Source organism: Aulonocara stuartgranti (assembly GCF_965226115.1).
Source record: "Aulonocara stuartgranti genome assembly, chromosome: 15".
In the NCBI taxonomy this organism is placed as follows: Eukaryota; Metazoa; Chordata; class Actinopteri; order Cichliformes; family Cichlidae; genus Aulonocara; species Aulonocara stuartgranti.
This window is the reverse complement of record NC_138951.1, coordinates 14,537,856-14,557,555: the sequence shown is the minus strand read 5'-3', so window position 1 is coordinate 14,557,555 and position 19,700 is coordinate 14,537,856. Positions and strand designations below refer to the sequence as shown.

The 19,700-nt window shown below is 40.4% G+C and overlaps 2 protein-coding genes and 1 long non-coding RNA gene across 5 annotated transcripts in view; 1 reads left to right on the top strand and 2 right to left on the bottom strand.

Moving 5' to 3' along the window:
• The first annotated feature begins 66 nt into the window (after nucleotides 1-66).
• Nucleotides 67-12,346, top strand: sytl3 (synaptotagmin-like 3). 3 transcript variants are annotated; one of them, XM_082504717.1, is made up of 14 exons: nucleotides 67-197; nucleotides 2,732-3,017; nucleotides 3,654-3,863; nucleotides 5,229-5,296; nucleotides 6,245-6,296; nucleotides 6,397-6,463; nucleotides 6,557-6,629; nucleotides 7,071-7,198; nucleotides 7,524-7,646; nucleotides 7,842-8,008; nucleotides 8,121-8,217; nucleotides 8,763-8,933; nucleotides 9,043-9,099; nucleotides 10,090-12,346. In XM_082504717.1, exons 2-13 carry the CDS (start codon nucleotides 2,920-2,922, stop codon nucleotides 9,073-9,075), a joined length of 1,287 nt encoding a protein of 428 aa, XP_082360843.1. In that variant the 5' UTR covers nucleotides 67-197; nucleotides 2,732-2,919; the 3' UTR covers nucleotides 9,076-9,099; nucleotides 10,090-12,346. The 3 variants fall into 3 exon arrangements, 1 of the variants encoding a protein (XP_082360843.1); XR_014271163.1 differs by having other exon boundaries at nucleotides 8,763-9,099; XR_014271164.1 differs by lacking the exon at nucleotides 67-197 and adding an exon at nucleotides 2,454-2,619 and having other exon boundaries at nucleotides 8,763-9,099.
• LOC309688769 lies at nucleotides 4,188-8,916 on the bottom strand. Its single transcript, XR_014271165.1, has 4 exons — nucleotides 8,828-8,916; nucleotides 7,823-7,975; nucleotides 7,057-7,165; nucleotides 4,188-5,259 (listed from the first exon to the last, which is right to left on the bottom strand). It is a non-coding gene; the product is annotated as an uncharacterized lncRNA (long non-coding RNA).
• The window catches only part of ezrb (ezrin b), a 30,165-nt gene continuing 22,590 nt past the window's right edge, over nucleotides 12,126-19,700 (bottom strand). The window contains exons 10-14 of the mRNA XM_082504716.1: nucleotides 18,193-18,323; nucleotides 17,334-17,494; nucleotides 15,891-15,983; nucleotides 15,495-15,731; nucleotides 12,126-13,604 (exon numbers count right to left, since the gene is read on the bottom strand). Of these exons, the coding sequence (XP_082360842.1) occupies nucleotides 13,440-13,604; nucleotides 15,495-15,731; nucleotides 15,891-15,983; nucleotides 17,334-17,494; nucleotides 18,193-18,323 (787 nt within the window). The 3' untranslated portion in view covers nucleotides 12,126-13,439. The remainder of the gene's footprint in view (nucleotides 13,605-15,494; nucleotides 15,732-15,890; nucleotides 15,984-17,333; nucleotides 17,495-18,192; nucleotides 18,324-19,700) is intronic.

Here is a 19,700-nt window from a genome sequence, read left to right as displayed (position 1 = left end):
TGCACAAATCACTTTCGTTTCACACGATTGAATTTACAGCGTCATGTAGAGCGAGGGAAGCAGCAGTTGCTCTTCAAGTCTCCTTCAGGTTGAAGCTGTACATGTACATGTGAAAAGGAAGGAAGTACGTTACCCTATGTGCTTAAAGTCTGCCACTTCCTCAGGCTGACCACTCCGGCAGCGCAAGAAGCCAGAAGGTAAGATCTTGCAGCTTTCAGCTCTGCACCTCGTAAACTCTGAGGTGACCCAATTCTCATGTCAGAAAACCTGAGCCTACTTTCCATTTGAGGTTGTTGCAAGGCTGGTGCAGTTGTCACAATGCTTTTCTCAAGTGTCGGTTGATGGTTTGGCAAGAAGAGGGTACAAGTTGTCTCACTGCATCTTTAGTCATTGAGAAAGAAAAAAAAAATTTTGTTGTGTAAAATCTTTCTGTGAAGTCCGCCATTCAGTTGTTGAATTGCTGAGCTGGCTGAATAAGGTCTACTGCATGCTCTTCTTATGATGATCAATCTGTATGACTTCAAATGTTTTATTACTTCATCTGGCATTCATATTTTCAAGTGTACCTTGAGTCAGTAGTTTCTTTATTTCAACTCTTTTATGAAAGTTTTCAAATCCGGCTCAAACTGAAGCAGAGGGCACGTCTCTTGCAAAGGAAATGCAGAAAGATGACGCCAGCTTTTCTGAGCTTTTTTTTTTTTTTCAGTTGCTGTGATGAACTGCATGAAGATGATAAGTTTAGTTTAAATATACACGCAGCTCGATAACATGCACATAATTTCCTGGAAAGTATTTTGGGAGTCTGTGTCACCTCACAGCAAGGTTTTGTGACGTGAGTGAGTTTTGTTAGATGGGTCATTTTTAAAAATGTGTACCTGACATAGTTTCTATTGTCAGTCACTGTGGGTTGCAAGCATGAAAAAGCAGCTGTGAGGTTTTTATTTGGAATTCACTTGCTGCAGACGCTTCTGGCTTTAAGGCCAGAGTTTGCATGCTGTCACTGAAGCCTTCCTGGAAGCCCCTCATCTGGGTGGGAAGTGTGTCAGAGACCACGTGACCGCCTTGGGGTTTCTCACGATATGCTATATGTAGGTCTCAATGAAATTAGTCAAGTGCCCTTTTTACTGTCATTGCTGCGGTGGCCTGATACAATCCTCCTCACTCTCTTCTCGGATGTTAAAGCGCTAACCACTAAACCACGCAAAGCCTGAATCATTATGGCCCCTTTGCATCGTAGAGGCGAGTCTGAGATGAGTGTGCTTGCATTATTGTGATAACGAAGACGATCATCTGTAAACTGAGCTACTCTTCGAATGAGGAATCTGCTACTAGTAGTTTTTAAGTGTGCAACTTGTTGCCTCGCCTGGTATTTAGAGCTCAAGAGCGGCACAGAGCACGTAAGCAGAGGACAGATAACAGCCTTTCCCCTCTCTGAGCCGTGAGGCCTAATTATTACTAGCACTGACTGTTATCTTCAGCCTCCTGGCAGCTCTGTTTAGTGACAACGACGGGCCTTATCTGCTAACACAGGTTGACATCCAGCTCTTCGACAGGCCATTTCCCCTCTGCTCCCCACGCCTGTGCGCTGCCGGGAAGGAAAATGGTCTCAGTCCAGATTGAGATGTTAAGCGCTCGGGAATGACGTCTTCCAAATGAATGAGATATTAAAGAATCAGCTTTCTCCTTTACTTCCTCCCACGTTGCTGATTGACCCTCCTTATAAACTGACCACACACCCAGCTGTGGGGTCAGGCATGCAAGCAATTCAGTTCAGTTTTGTTTACACAGCGCCAAATCACAACAGCAGTCGTCTCAATGTGCTTTAAATTGTAGTGTAAAGAATCTACAATAACAACCGCCTTTGACCCCTTGGCGACAGTGGAAAGGAAAAGCTCCACTTCAAGCAGAGCTAGGTTCAAGGAGGGGCAACCATTTGACTAGTTGGGGGTGAGGGGAGGGAGAAGAGACAAGCTGTGGAAGAGAGGCAGTGATTAAAAATAACTAAGGATTAAAAAACAAAAAATAAGGTCCATGTGTCACTTTCAAGCCAGTTCACAGCTACATCTGTTAAATTGTATGATGACTGTTTGTGGTAAGTAACACAGTCACAACTCTACATGCAATGTTATGCAAACTGAACATTTTCAGTAAGCCAAGAAAATACAAGACATGAGATGTGTTCAAGATATTCTAGCTTCTTCACAAACACACACAGCTGATCTTCTGTTGTAAACCTCAAACCAGTGGATGAGCTTATTTCCAAGGACTGTCAAGTGACTTCTTTTGAAGTAAAACATGAAACAGAGCTATTGATCTAATAATAAAAACAAAAAAGAAAAAGAAACTGGGCCACGGGTGCACGTCAGCCATCAATAATGCACAGGGTTGGCATTTGGTTTGTTTTGCTGTTGCCCTGCCATCAGTGAAGCATCGCTGCTCTTCCTGCAGCTGAGGAAGCAGCGGTGGTTTAACACAGCGGAGGTCTGTGAGGATATGAGCAGCATGAGGGGAAATGAGGGGTAACTGATCATCACAGATCTGGACATGTCATTTTTTCATGACATCCTGTGCCGCCGAGCAACTATTTACGTCATCCCGGGTATTCTTGGAGATAAGAAGGTTATTTTAAATCATTCAAGTAGAAATACTACAAGTAGCTTTCTGATGTGGAAAGGGGAATCTCCGCTGCTCGCGAAATAACCTTGCTATTTCCCTTATTTTAATCTTTCAGTTCCAGAAGACGAAAGAGACGATCTGAGGGTTGGGCCCAGTGAGGGGGAGGACTAAAGAGGAGAGGAGGAGGAGACAGGAGTGAAAAAAGAAAACGGTGAAGCAGAGAGGAGAGACAGAGAGAGCAGGACCTGTGACAGTGACAGAAGACCTGAACCAGTATTTCTTTCTTTTTTTTAATTCAAAAACATGGATTTAAGTTTGCTTCAAGTTATGGAGAGAGAGAGCATCCTGGAGGTTCTTCGGAGAGACAAACAGATGCGAGCAATCGAAGAAGACAGGATCAGGTGGGTCATTTCAAACAGTGTTAATAGGTGCTGGGATGAAATTAGATTTTTAGGGATGCTGGAAGGAGGCAGGGCCGACTGCTCTTATATTGATTACGTGAAAGCGAAAATATGATTCTTCTGAAAACAAAACCTGTTTCAGAGATGTTACCTGTTACAAATCTGAACTGTTAGTAGTTTCATACTTAACATACAGACATGAGTGTGATATCAGAAGTTCATACTGTGCCGTAAAATAAAGAAAGAACCTTCTTCTCACACGGGGACTTTAAATCTTGTTGGTTTTGGGGGTTTTTTGTTTTGTTTTTTTGCAGCTGACACTTAATTCTGCTCAATATAGTGTTATAAAACCTTGTTTAACTATGGTAACTTTGTGTTACGCTCTCAAAGAAACCTCATATGTCCCCATTGTCCCCATATAAGGGCATACTTTTTAAAAACCATGCTGTTCTTCAGTTTTTATATCCAGAAGAATTTTTTATCTGCTGGCTTTATGTTGAGCATCTATAACAGAGTGATGCATTTCTGAAGGATGTTTAAAATATTAAAATGTTCTAAAAACTGTTCATTATTGTCAGAAGAGAAATGTCTGTGAATCTCGCAGTTAAAGCTCTCTGTGGTTCTCCCTATTCTCAGGAGGATGAAATACGACCTGCAGGAGCTCCGAAGGAAGGGTGCAAAGAGCTATGCCCGGCAGTACGGCGAGCGGACCTGCGCCCGCTGCCAGAGGCCGCTGGGAAAGTTCTGGAACTCTGGCGCAGTCTGCCGCGGCTGCAGCCACCGCATCTGCAACAAGTGTCGTGTGGGAGCAGCGATCTGGAAGTGCACGGTCTGCCACGCATACAGGTAGGGAGGCCACCAGCGAGCCTGCTGTACAGAGGGTTGAAATGTGTGACTCAGCGAGGCTCAAATCAAGCACTGAATGACTGTGCGTGTGTAAAGCCCAGCAGTGACTGACTGAAGGTTACTGTAACTGAGGCTCAAATCTCACACTTTCACTTTTACTCTGTTTGTGTACTGTTGAGAGAGCTCGTCGTCGTGCTGAACTATCCAATGAAATGGTTAAACAGTCCGTGGGAGATCAGAAAATGACATTAGAAATAAAAACCTGACCAATTATTTGATAATTCAATGATTTAGAACACTAATTTAATTGTGGACGGACTTCCCGCATCCATAAAACGTTCCCCGTAACAGTATAAGATTCCCCTTCAAAGTAAAGGCATTAGGGAATAGGGGACAGTGGACCAAACCACTAAGAGCCTAGATTTAGCTACACCCCTGTTAAACTGCAGTTTCTCCAGTCAGCAGCTTCACGTAAAGACTGAAACCCCCCTCCTCAGTTGCAGGAACATGATGAAAAGACTGACTTGCAGTTTAAAAGGCTCCGATTGCTACAAAAAAAGAGGAAATTGTGTCAAGGACACTAAAGCAACATGATTGAAATAAATCCCTCAAGAGCCGACTAACCAAAGCAAGAGTAGATGAACTCCAACTCCATAAAAATGTGGGTAATTATTCTGTTGAGCAGATTTATGAAGGAAATGATAATGAGTGAAAACCGATAATAATAAGGTCTGCGCTCAGACTGATTGATACCTACATTAAATCTACAACTTTAACATGAGTTTCAGGTCAAGTGTCGCTGTTTTAATTAATCATCAACATTCCAGCTGTTTGGTAATCAACCACAAACTATTCTAATAACTTTTAAAGTGTCCCAAGTCCTATTTAAAATAGCTGTGACGCTAATTAGCTTGTTAAGATGGGACGAGATATTTTAACACATCCTGTCGCTTCTTTAAAACTTCCCCTTCCCTTCCCCTATATGAACTCTGTCATAAACATTTGAAATATGCAGATAGCATCTCTGAAAAGTGAAATTTAGATTAGGTGTATTTCCTACACGTATTTTTGGCCTCTTCATTTTCAGTGTGGGTATTTTACATGTGTAAAAATGTGTCCACATTTATAGATGATTTGTTCTGAATACTGAGGGGGCATGTTTTTCTCCGAACCCTACGCCTTGTCTTTCAGAAAAGGATGTAACTGTTCTTTTACTACTTTAATTATCTGTGAAAGAACGAAGATACATTTGTCAAACTAAAGCTAAATTCAAAAGAGAAATGAAGATGTTGCAGTTGTAGTTTTATTGATTGTGGCCGTCTTGTCATTTCTACCTGCTCATCACGGCGCTCTTCCTCTTCACAGGGATGTAAAAATCAAGTCCGGAGAATGGTTTCTAGAAGAAAAGTCAAAGAAATTTCCAGTCACCACAGGTTTGTATGCAAAACCCAAACTGCATGCATACACATAGGGTGTGATTTGCAGGGTGTGGGGGTAACTTCCCCCATCTCTGGTCTGCACATCCTCTGCTAAAGAATTTTTTTTATCTCTGATTTTTAGCGCTACATCTTCAGACAGTGTGCAGGGCAAACAACAATCAAATCCGAAATTCAGTTTGAGTGTCAGAGCAGCAGAGATGCCACGATACTGTTCGGCATTATTTCATTACACTCCAGAACACTGTCGTTTCAACATAAAACTAAAGCTAACCAAATAAAAGAGAAATAAAAAAGGGCCCAGAGGAGTCACCAAAACTCCTAATAACATTATTATTGAGTATCAAACACAGGAATGATCACTGACCCAACCTGCAGCTTCTTACTCCAACTTGTTGGCTTGCAATTCTGAACTGGGACTGCTGTCTCACATCCCTAAGAGACTAAGGAAGTTATGAGTACACTTGCTGCCTTTGCAACTGATAGAGATAGAGTCTGCTCGTCCGACAGCAACCCTCCAGATAGAGTTTAACATGACCGTCAATCACAAGTTAGAGCTCACAGCTCTGATGTTCAGTAAACAGCACAGGTCGCCTCCTTGAGTTACAATCCTGAGAACATTAATTTAAAAAGGGAGAGATTAAAATATTCTCATGGTTATCATATGTTCTGAACTTGTAGACATTAAACTGGCAGCAGCTGTAAATAAGTATAGAGGATCGCTTGCATGCTGCATACACAGCTGCTTTTCCTTTTTTAAATATAAATCATTATTCAATATTAATGCACGCTTGTTCAGCTACACTGACTCATAAAATATGAATGAACGCAGTTGTTTTATGTTGCTGGCTTTATGTGTTCAGTTCATAGTGTGGCTAGGCATCATAACACTTAACTATTAAGGATATTTAAATGGTTTTCTGTTCCTTCCTGATGTCCTTTCAGACAAATATGAGACGGTTGGGGAGAATCTACTGAAGACCTACAATGTGCTGAGGTATTATTTACCTTCTAAGTGTTTATTTTTCTACATCAGGTTAAGTCTCTGTCCCGATGTGGTTGTAAAATTACATTTTTTGACTCGTGTATCTTCGCAGTCATATATCCATTGTGCCTCCCACTCCTCCACCTCACTTGGATTATCACTTCCTGAGCAGATCTGGGGTAAAGTATTATTTTCTTTTCCCATTTTTTTTTACAAGTTAAAATGAAACATGTATAAAGTGATTAATCATTATTACTTTTTTTGATCTGCAGGATTGGAAAAACTCAAAGCCTTTCACCAAATCTGTGGAAAATCTAATGGTTTCCTTCACGAGTCACATTAAAAGTAAGTCGTTGTTCAACCTCGGCCCAGCGGTCAGCATTGCCAGGCTCAATAATTCTTTACTTCTTAATAACAGAAAGTGCAACACACAACAGATACTCTCAGTGTGCAGTTGTGAGAAATTGTTGCTTCGAAATTAGTAGCATCACTTCCTGTGGATGTTATCAAACACACTCTGATCATGAGCTCAATATACGCACAGTAATAACCACAAAGGAAATTCACCAGAGATAATTTAGAAGAAAAAAAAAGCCTCGTGAGCTCATGACACCTACTGCATCAGCAAAAGAGGCTTTAGATGATGCAGGAGATAACACCACCACGCATGCACAGCTCTTTGAGCAGCGTTGTTTGTCCGAGCACAGGATGCACCTCTTCGTTAAATTTGTTTTCCAGTAAACAGGCATTTACTGGGTTGTGCTTTTCTTACATTTCCCTTTGCAGAGATTTCCAATTCTCAAAACGACGTCCGTGAAGATCTGCTGAAGGTCGACAACAGATGGAGAGGCTCGAGCTTTACCCACTCCACCCAAAAGAGCCTGTCAGACACAGACATAAACAAATCGAGCACGGTAGGTCGAAAGCATCAGTCACTGAACTCAAGTCGAGTTTGTGGTGGTAGCGTTGCTTCTGCTGCAAGTGAAAGTGTTTTTGCAGAGCACATATTTGGGCCTGAGAGTGGAAGCGGGAAATCACAGATAAAACGGGGAACTGATTCAGGGCCTTTAGCAGCACCTGCTGGTGATGACAGGGAATAACATCAGCAACCTCAAATCTGAGAGAGAGTGCGACTTTTTGCTTTTTGTGCCTAAACTGCTCCTTGATGTTTTCTAGTTTTATATCATATAAAAAAGTTCAAAAGCAGAGTAAAGAAAACGACTTTCTTTCTTTGTGCAGCTCTTCAAAGTCCCAAGTCTTCCAAACCTGTTCAAGAAAAGCAAAGACAGCGACCAGGAGGGCTCCTCCACCGGGGCAGAGGATGAGACTTCATTCGGTTCTGAGTACTCTGAAGGGAAGAGAGTAAGTCACAGCTGATTTTCATTAAAAAAAAAAAAATTGAATAAAATCCCCAAACAACATCCGGTGGTTAAAATATTCAAAAGTAACAGCCCTGATCACAAAATCCCCTCTTATAATTATCCTCTCTCACACCTCTCTCATCCTTTTCCTCTGAAGTGTAAAATTGATGCTATAACCTGTATTTGGCTCCCTCAGGGCAGCTGCAGCAGCACCAGCACAGAGTTGGGTTTTGAGAGCGTTTCTGTGACCGGAGAACTGGAGCTGGCTCTGGCCTTCAACACCAACACCTCCCGTCTGGAGATCACAGTCGGCACCTGCAGAAACCTGTCCTACGGAGACAGCAAGAAGAGGAAGTGTCACCCGTAAGGACACGTTTGATGTCACTCTGTGCAACACAAAGAGGCAGAGCGCATTTCCTGTGATTTTCCATCAAAGCTTCAACAGCATTTTTTTATTTTGTATTCTGCTGCACAGATACGTGAAAATCTACGTGCTGCCGGACAAGAGCTGCAAACTGAAGACGTCAGTGAAGAAGAACACGACTGATCCGGTTTACAATGAAGTTTTGAAGGTAAAAACAAAGAACCTCTTCAGCTATTTTTGGATGTCTCTATGTGTCATCAGTTTAATAAAACTTGCAGCATGCACATATGCATGCTCATGACTTATAGAAACAAAATTATTGATTTCATGGGCAGTAAATTCTTCCTTTGAAAGTTTTTTATCTGGTGCATCAAAAATATGATCTACTCTGAGATGCCATCATAGTCTGTATATAAAAGATGGATATAGCCACTGTGACGTCGCTCAGTAATTGATGTAAAGTCCTGCTGTGAAGACTTGAGCTGAGCCTTTTCACTACAATCATCTGGGTGTTTTAAAGCCAGAAATAAAGAGCAAGAACTTAAAACTGGGGGACACTCCATGGTACCCCGGCTAACTCCCTTTCTGACTCTGATTCAATTTTACAAAAATAATATCATCCGCTGCTCTATAACACTCAAAACTAGGCCCTGAGACCATAAACTCATGTGCTTAATCAGTGTTTAAAGAAAACATTTAAATAAATGTTGTGAACGTAAACAGCATTCACTAAAATTTAAATGTTTTTCACAGTATGGCATACAGCGCAACATGCTCATTGGAAAGAGGCTACAGGCGACTGTGTGGCATTCAGGTACCCTGAAAAGGAAAGTTTTTCTTGGTGAAGTCCTCATCCCTCTGGACGGCTGGAGATTTGAAGACAAGGCATTCCAGTGCTTTAACTGGTATCCACTGTGTCCGAAGGTAAAATGGAGCACGGCAGAAAAGATTTGTTTATTATTGCTGAAGACTTTTGCCTGTATGGCTGATATGGAAGTGGTTTTCTATAAAATCTCCTTCCTGTGTCCTTCAGCCTGAAAGACAAAACGGAGGTGATCAGGAGTGAGGAGAACCGCTGGCCGGAGTCATGGTGAGTTTGTAGCTTGCTTAAATGTCTGTCTAGCGCTTTGTTTTCGTCAGGCTTGTGTAGTTCATGTGTTTTTTAGTTCATACGTAGTAGGTGGTGTAGTACAAGTGGGACAGTGATTCTGAAAGCTGTAATTTACAAGGTGTATGTACGTGAGTTTGAGGTCACATAGTCGAGCACAAGCGTAAACCTATCAGATCAGCTGATCTGGGTCACCTGATACCTTTTTATTCATTTAAATTGGCAAATTAAATCATATAGGGCAATATTAAAGCTGCTTTGGCCTGCAAACCACTTTGCAACCCACTTACACCTACACTCATCTCTGCCAGTGTCCCCAGAACAAATATTTTAATATATGTCAAATATAAATGATTTAATATTGAAATAAAAGTTTTCTTCTGACTAAAGGTTACTTTATTTGCTAGTGATATCATGTTGTTCGAAATCCTCCAGGTGGTTTTCTGGTGTGGTTATCAAGTGGGCTGAGGTGCGAGCTATGAAAACCACTATTTTAAGAGAACGTCATCAACACTTTTCAGAAAAGGCTGGTCAGGGTCTACTAATAAAAATGAAATAAAATAAGTAAAAAAAATTATTTTTTTATTTAAGTGAGCTGTAATTGAGTTTAATATAATTTTTAAAGGCACATTTCAAGAGCCTTAACCTTTTAGGTGCATTCATTTTGGCACTAGGGGTCAGGAGAGGATCTGTTTTGGATACCTTGTGTTGTCCTTTAAGGCAAACTGGGCCACATAGCAATGATCCACTAACCGTCCTTCACACCTTCCCATTAGTGTAAACATGACTCAGAGTGTAAATACACGTCATTGTGGCCCTGTGTGTCTCCTTGTGTGAGCAGGCCTCAGGTGTGCTATGTGTGTTCTGGTGTGTGACTTTTTGAACGCAAGTGTAATTGTTCAACATTGTTCAACAAGCATGAGGGAGTGTTTACATAACTCGTGTGTTTGTGTATGTACGTGTCTCATTTAGGCGTCTGACTGGGAGCCAGCAGAGAGCTCATCCACAAGATGCCCATTTCAAAAAAAAAGAGGGAGACTGAAGTCCTCCACTGCTGCTCGTCCAGGACGTCACTCTGTGGGATCAAAGCACCTCCTGCCTCTCTGAGGCACCATAATGGGGACTTGAATGGAACAATAACAGCAGAGATCCACTTCTGAACATCCTCTGTGGAAACACTTTAATGCCGCCTGTGAAGCATCTACAATCGTTATGAATGTATACACCACCTCAAGCAAAGCAGTTGTGATTAATTAATATTTTTTTGCATTATAGAACAGACTATAAAAAAATCAATTGCTTTATAGAAACATTATTTATGCTTGTTATATTTATTTAGCTTTCTGTTTCTTTTTTTTTTTCATCTGGTAAGCACCTTGAAACTTGAAAAAATCAAGTTACAGTCTATAACCATCGGCTCCAAGTCTGTTTAATAATTACTTTATAATATCCTGTGCTGCAGTTTTAAGCTAAAGAAAGATTGGATAAGCCAGCTTCCTGATGGAGGTTGTACCTAACATACCGACATATTTGTTTATTAACTGCTTGTGGATGCTTCATAGTTGCAGACGGCTAGCACGTACAATTTTATTGCTTTATAAATGTTAAACAGTTAAAGTGATGCCACTTCCGTTCAAGGCCTCTCTGCTGACATTCGTCGATCCGTTCAGACCCATTTTCCTCTTAATGCGATGTTCTTCTGTCAGAGGAGAGCAGCAACAAAACGTCCATGCAAATAAAATTAGTGGAAGAGACGCTAAGCTAACGTTACTGACAAATGAAATCTGGAGCCACACCCGGCGGTGGAGCGGAAGCAGTTTGAGTCGCTTCAGACACACACGCACAGACACACCACACAGCGGCTCTTCGAGTACAAAGACACGTTTCTTGTCTCTGTGGACGCGGCGTGTGAAAGCAGCAGCAGAAGAAGAGAAGGAATAAGGCGGTTTCTGTGCTGGGAGCAGTGATGTCACTGACCTGGAATTCTGTTGACTCCGCGTTCTCCCGGCTCACCATGGCAACTGGAGGCTCACCAGGTTAAGCGTGACGTCAGCTCGCCTGCGTCAACAGGTGGAGAAATTGACGCCAGCAGCGGCACAGGCCGCTTACAGACTCATTGTATTTATTTATTTATTTATTTATTTATTTATTTATTTTTGTTTACATCCAGCACTTTAAGACGCTCATTTAGCATTCAACTATTTACAGTGTATGTGTAGTATAGCTGTCAGATAATAAGTCGATCAGCTTCCACGTGCATGTCTGTTTTCGTTTTTTGTCATTTTATTTATTTTTCTGTCACACTGAATTGCTTTTGTAAAAATAAAAGTATCTGAATATGAATCAAAACAACGTGAGAGAGTCCTGACATGCTGATATTATAAATATAAAGCTCTACTTTTTGGGAAGCATTTAGCGTGTCTGACTTCATTTTAGAGCTCATCTTGAAAGGAAATTTCTGCATCAAGTTTCATTTTCAATTCATTGAACATCTGGTGACTTCTTTTATTCAAAAACACAAACATCAATCTCACAGCATCCCAAGCCAGAACCAGTCCCAAGTCTTTGGACTACCTTTTCATACAGTTTGGCTTTGTAATGCCAACGCCTGACAAAGCTATTATCATCAGCGCCCAGCAGTCGTTGTTTGGGAGAACATGAAAATTGATACAACCTCCAAAGCAATCCATCCTGTCATCCTGGTCTGTCTTTAACACTGTAAACCCAGAACAATGACAGAATGACCAGAAAATTCTAATATTTTTTGAAAATTGATTTTATTGAACCTCCTGACAAATATATATATTTATATTAATTTGCATATATGAGTTTTAATTTGTATCAGATATGATACACTTGGCTTTACATGGTTAAACCCACATGGGCTAGCAAGGCTAAGACTCAGAGGCATAAGGCAAACCCATTAAAACATCCCGGTCCAGAAAGAATGAGGACAGAAGTGTCTACTTACTTTGAAATATATATTTTACAAAGTACACACAGACATGTAATCTTTTTTTTTTTAATTGCCAAATTCTTAAACACCTCAATATAAAATCCTGTTCATATACAAAGTCCAGCAGAGCTGTGAGTCAGTAAATACTAATAAATGTCCAGAAAGGAGAACATGAGACTTGGTTTTATTCAATCTGGGTCAGTCCATGAAACTCTGGAGATGTAACACAAACAAAAAAAAAAACCCCAAAGGTTTTCAGAATTGCATCTTATTGTTGTTGTTTTTTGTTTTTTGGGTGACTAAGCACCTTGGCTGAGACGTGTCGAGCGGCTGTCTGGGACTGACCCCTGCAGAGGGGCGACCAAAGGCCACTTTAGAGTGTGAAAATGTTCGTTTCTCACTCTTCAGTGACATGACACGGAACAGGCAGAAACAGAAATATTAAACCTGCTCTCAAGAAAAAGATGCATCGCTGTTCTGTGAACTGCATGGCAAAAAAACAATAATAATAATGTTATTAATAATAATAATGATAATGATAAAAGTACCTAGATAGCTAGAGATCTTCTGACGTGATTTTAATAGCATGCAGCTGAATATATTTCCTACGGTAAAAAATAATAATTTACAATGAATATTTCTTTAATTTATTGATCTAAAGGAAAACATATGGAACATAAGACCGTTGTTGTTTGGTCAATATATAAAATCTTTAAAACATATTGAATGTTTTGTTATCAGAAGATAGCAAAAATATACAAACCAAAATGAAATACCCTTTTTAAATGTCCCATATATAAATATCCAACTAGGGATTAATTTTTTTAACCTACAGAATAGCAATATTAAACATAAATGGAAGTGTTCAAATATGATGGAAAATAAAAACTATTTTTCTGCTCGTTCCCCCTTTCTGAGTGGTCGCCATGAACAACAAACGGTCCTCCATCAAAAATAAGCAAAGCTTGTACTATTTTCTCTCTGTGCGCATCATAAAATACTAAAATAATTTGGCTAATCCCCCACTCCATCCCACCTCTAAAAACAGATGACTATTTTTGGTCTGAACTGCTCAAATTACACAATTAAATACACAAACGGGAAATGAAACACTAAGTAGAGACAAAAGGGAAAGTTTTTGGCACTAATATTTCTTCAGAGGGTTTGCAAAGCCCTGCATCCAGCAGGGCACACATAACAGGAGTTTCTTGCTCTCTGTAGTGATGCTTCTGCTCTGCTTATACTGCTTCAATTCAGTCTGCAGCAGTGTGTTAAACATGTCCGGGTATGGTTGTGTGTTGATCTGGCAGTCGAAGAGTGAGATATGTAGTGACCATTCAGAAAGGGTACGTTTTCCGAGGGCTCCTTATAAGGCTTCGAACTCATCGATCCTCTGCTTGGTGTTGCCCTGCCTGATCTGTCGCAGAGTCTTGTATTTGTCTCGGCCAGCTCGCACGTTCTCACTGTGGAGGAGGTCGTTGGCGGTATTCTTGGATTCATCACGTGCCTGAGCCAGCTCTGAGGTCAGGGCCTGAGGGTGGAGGAAAGGAAGAAGAATGAGATCTGAGGGCAAAAACCAACAATGCCGCCTCTTATACAGTTCCATGAATGAGTCACCGTGTCCATTTTAGCTCACTATAGCCTCGAACTTTATACCCCACAAAGACATATGTGTTAATCAGTCTTTAACCTTCCATCTAGCAAATGCACATCATGTTTGGCACCTCCTACACAAAACAGTAGTTTGGAAACTCAGTTTCTGCATTTACACGTGGATGAGGACGACAAACATTTTTCCCTCTTTTTTTTGCCGTGAGACATCAACATCTCTGTATGATTGGAGTTCTATCAAGAGTTCTATCAATGTGTGTTGCTTTAGCGATAAACATTTTTTTTTTTCTTTTCTTTATAAAAACACCAGTGTATGTGACGATGTAGCCTAAATTGCATACAGTGTTTCCAGCAGTGATCATTTGTCCAAGCTGTCTCCTGCTGTTTGACACGTGTGAGAAAGGACGGCTTGTCCTGATCTGATTCTCCTGACACTTTCTGAAGTTCATGGCTGAAAACAGGCTGTGACGACATTCCTGTAAAATCACTACAGTTTGCTTGATCACTTCTAGATTGGTCCATTAAAAAAATGAAAAAAGGGCTTGAATATATTCTTCAGCCCTGAGAATTTTACACCGTTATCTCCTGTAAGTTAAACTTGGCTCAAAAATCAAATACATTTCCATGCATCTGCAAGAGATTTGGAAAAATTTCTCAGCAGATTCAAAATTTTCTTCCAAACTCTTGTAGTTTTCCCATTAAAAACAATATGACTATTAGAAACAGAAAATATATATTGGTCTGCGGCAGTTTCTGTGGCAGGAAACTGAGAGCTGACTTTATATAAAGTAGTGAGCAGTAAAGTTTTTGCTCTCCACACAGGAAGCGACAATCAACTGGGCAATCGGCGATAACAGAAAGTCAATGACATATCTAGCAACTTGAAGCAATGACGAGTGAAATAACCTCTGGCCATGTGAAGTTTTTGCAACTTCTAGATGAGCACTTAGTTAATATTGATGTGAGTGAAACAAAAGATGCTGTTAACTGTTATATAGTATGGCGTGGTAAATGCCTTGACAACCAGAGCCCAAATCGTCTGCTAGCGACCAACTGTCAAAGCGATGCGTGATGAGCAGTTCGCTTCCTGCATAAACGCCCCTCATTTCTGAACGCAGCTGTGAGATAGGATACAGGGCGATCAGGTGACTGAGCTGGTCTCCAACATCAAGTTCAAACATTCAAAGGTACCGCTGATTTCAACTTCCTGATGTTATAGTCTAGTATAGATAATCGAGCCAGAGCTCAACAGCTTTGGTTCTACGTGAAGGTCGAAAGAGAAGTGATAACAGGATGAATGCGGTGAAACTTGTAATCTTTCAATTTTAACAGAAACTACAGCTGTGAACTGGCTTTTACAGAATGTAGTGCTATTCTAGTCTTATGGACTGCAAAAATTGCTTTGGTGTTAATAGTGTTTAAGTTAGATCAAGGCTTCAATGAGAACTCTGATGCATTCAATAACACCAGGCCCTTCTGTGCTTTCACAGCCAAACTGTTTGTTCCAGTTAAACTCTTCTCTGTCTAGACTTGTTTCAAGCTGTCAGCTAATTCGGACTAAGATTACCTGAGGAGGAAGTTCTATTTCTAAATCTGTCTGTACAGATCTTCTACCCTAATGTTGGGTAACACAGTAACAGATAAGCATGAAAGCAGGTAATTCTTCCTGATTATTTAACTGAATTGCAGGAACCACACACGCAGCACTGTTTTTGTGTTCTATTCTTAACACAGCTGATAACCTCAGATAAAGGTGTTAATGTGCCATCACGCTCGCCAATGACTGACTGTGTGAGGTGCTAGTTTTCACCTTCAGCTGTTTCTGGACGCGCTCGTTCTTCTCGGCCTCAGTCAGGCGATCCTCCTCGTTGCGGTGGTCGTTGATGCCTTCCACGTGCAGGTCGGCGCTGTGCATGCTGGTGTTGTCGTCACTGTTGTCATCCATGAGGTGGTCGTACATGGGAGGAGGTGGTGGCGGCAGAGGCGTCGTCATCACATTGTTCAGCTCCTCCTTGGTTTTAATCAGATCGTCCTGGGCCTCACGGGCCTGGTGATGACAGAGAAGGTCAGTCAGCTCAAAATCAACGCTATAGAATTTCTAACTGCAAATATAAGGTAGGCAATAATTTAATTCAGTCCTTGTTTCAGACAGAAACAGCTGAGTGAGCCTGAGTAAACGGCACTGTGGTCACATTAAAGCTCTCACCCTGAGCTGCCATGAGTTGGCCTCCTCCTCCTTGCGTTTCTTAGCCTCCTCGAGCAGGCTGATCTTTGCTGTGTGCTCTGCCAGCTCAGCAGCCTGACACACACACACACACACACACACACACACACACACACACACACACACACACACACACACACGCACACACACACACACACACACACACACACACAAAAGAAAACAAGAAATAAGAGTAACATATTATTTTATACAGAATGGCAAATAAAGACTCTTGTAGCATCCAGAAAAAATACATCTCATTTTGCTCATGTCTGTTGTCTTATACTACCACTATACTACTTCTATGCCTACACTTCAAGAGACTAGAACCTTCTCCTTCTAATGAGAAACTAACCTAACAGACCACAATTGTTTCAAAGCATTTCAAAGAGTTTCCAAAAATAAATATAGGCAGCTTGATTTATTATAAGTGTCATATTAAATGACCTTTTTTCCCTGTTATGTTTCTACTTCTCCTCCCAAAAATAAAGAAACTTTGTTAATCAGATTTTAAATTTTCTGTAAGAATTAATTTTAATGTTAGTTTAAACCTTCCTCTGATCTTTCACTTGTTTGATATTTTTAGCTTTAAGCCTCAGTATGCATTACAAAAATATAAAATATATATATTAAAAAATTCTAAAGAGTCACAAAGAAAACAGGTAGATTTAAAACTACATTTGATTACTAATTCAGAAAATATGATAGGAAACCAGTGTAAAAACTGTAATAGTTCATTTTTGGATTATTGCAAACTGCCGGCATCATTAAAAAAAGAAATAATGAAACAGGAAGCAGCTGTCACTGTGAGGAGGCATCTTAATTAAACCTAACCAGACCGTGTAGCCTCTCTGGGTGTTGTGGTACATTCCTTCTCACAACTACAACAATGTCAACGGCTTGTCTTTCACCACACTGAAGTATACCCTGCTCAGCATTAAACGGCACGCCTTCTCTAGCTGTTCAGTGGGTGTAGGCTGCCTCCAGCAAGCCATGAAATTATGTGAAAGGTGCTCGACTGGAAAATGAAGTTAGTGAAAACACTATCGTTAATGAGATACGTGGGTTCAAACAAGTTCGTATCAATGCTCTCACACGTCTTCTGTGAGCGGAAGCTGCACATGGACTTAATCCATTACAAATGCCTTAATGGGGTTTAAGTAAAGAGGGCGTCACAGCAGGTGTCTAATAAAACTGTGTCTGGTGCCTGAATGTGGAGTAGGAACCACAGCTTTTCGTGTCAGGACAGTTGAACTGAAGCACAGTCTTGCAGGTGGTTCTGAGGGGCTGTTAGCGGTGTGGACCAGCTAGACACTACAAAATGCTTTTGTCTGGATGCTTATCATGAGCATCCACCTATGTAACAGTATTGAAATGAGAGGAAAATAAAGGAAAAATCACAAAAGACTGATTTAAAACACTGACCAGCTGCTCCTGACTCTTCTTCTGTTGCTCAGAGTGGCGGGCCAGCTCCTCTTTAGCCAGCAGGGCAGCCTGACGCTCTGCCTCCAGACGAGCTGCCTCCTCCTCTGCTCTCCTGCGCTCCTGCTCCAGCATCATGGCTCTCTGCACCTGGTCTTGCAAATCTAACATGCAAAAAGAGGGGGAAAGAAAATATAATATGACACAAATACTTTATCTAAACGTGTAGATATTTATGTTCATATGTTATTTTTTTCATTATCTTATAAGCTAACAGAGCAGCAGTATATATCTGTATATTTGTTACTATTAACTGAGACCACCACCTCACAGCAGTCTCTTAATAAGGAAGTTCAATAAAAAGTAAACCTGTCAGATGTCAAACATGTTTCCTGAATACCAACAAAGCTCTGCACCATGACTGCGTGAATGCTTTCTTATTTATAATGCTCCAGGTGTTTGATCAGCTGGAATTTAAATCATTTAACAACAAACACTGGAAATCAGAGTTAATTTACAACCAGACTGCTTCCGTAAGTCAATCAAATTGTTTTGTCTTTTGTTTATGACAAAAAAGCAGAGAGTCCATTCCAAGATGTAGTTTTTGTTCCTCTGTTTTGAATACAGAGCCATATGTAATCAAAAAGACAATGACTACTAATAACTGTGCTTCATGCCATGCTGCTTTTAGTGTTATTTTGCGGGCAGGGGGTTGCCTTTGATTAATCATTTAATTTACACAACAAGTAAACTGAATGCATATCCTAATGACCTATTGTTACCAACCTGCATAACAACACATACACACATATTCCAAATATTTTCACACACACACTCAGATACATCTTTCCCCTCGCCTCACCTTTCTCTGCCTTCTTGGTCTTCTCCTCAAACTGGTAGAGCCTCATCATCAGGTCCTGCTTCTCTTGCTCCATCTGCTCCTTCTCTTTCTCAATGGCCTCTCTCTTCTTCTTCTCATTCTCCAGCTGGGCTCTGCAGATAACAGAAAGCAGCCGTGAGGACACAAACAGAACTGATGTAGTTGATACATGGTTACTGCAAAAGGCAGTAACCATGTATCAAACGTGGCATTTGGTGCATGTTTGCAAAAACTGCTCTATAAGAGCTAGTGAAAACAACAAGACATTTAAATATGATTTTTTTCACGTAGTCATATTATACAGGTGAAGTCTTGTGATTTTAAGTTGCATGACACTCACAAAGACTTGGCAAACTGAATGACTTCAGGGTTTATGAGAGCTATAAAAAGCTGGCGTGAAATCAGCTGATAGAAGGATGTGAGCAGAGCCCTCAGTAACCAAGAATTTTACTCACAGCAATGAAATTATTGGCTTCAGTTAATTTTTTAACTAATTGTTTGTCCACTAAATGTCCAAATAATTCATTAGTAACTTAGCAATTAACTTTTATATACTGGGTTATGATTAATTAATTATGATTCATTCTTAAACACCATTTTAGTCTCTTACAAACTCTTGGAATCCACTATAATTTTAAAATACTCCACAGCCGGACTTTGTTTGTCTCTCAGAAAACTTTATGTCAATCTGCCTTAATCTAAAAAACTGAACGGTTCATTTTCTCAAATTTGGGATAAGTTATTCATCTCTCTATTCTCTATTCTTAGTTAAACTTCATTTGACTCTCTTCGCATCCTGCTCATGTCTCCTGCTGCAGAAAAAAACCTGATATCTCTCTGGGTTTGTTAATGTTTAAACGGGACATGAAATGCTACACACATCAAAGCTAATATACACAATTGATCACTGCTCTCAAAAACTGGCATAGATGTAACACTGTCTGTGAAGCTGGATTTAAGAAATAAGTGCTTAAAGTTTAGCGCCATTTTCTTTTAGCGTGACGTCGTGTGATTGGCTGGTTGCAATAGATTTACATTAGTTATTGTTAGCTAACTAATGATAGAATCGATAATACCGAGGAAAATAACGACACTAAAACTAGGGGATTGCAGTTGTGTTGCCCTAAATAGAACAATGAGTTCTATGTTAAGAAACTGAGCCAATAGTTTCAATTTCCACTGTCTGTCTCTTTAGCAGTAATTGGCTGCTCGCTGTTTGGCTAGCTGCACTCAAACAGGAAAATCCAGCTGTTAGCCATAATATTTGGGTTTGTAAAGCACTTTATAAATGAGTACTTAGTAAGGTATTTAGTTTTAGTGTCATTATTTTCAACTGAGTTATTGATTCTCACTAAATAGACTTACATTAGTTTATGTTAGCTATTACCGCAACCAACCACATGACATCACGCTCCGCACAGACAGATGGCGCTAAACATGGTTTTAAAACTTTAAGCATTTATTTCTTAAATTCAGTTTCACAGACAGTG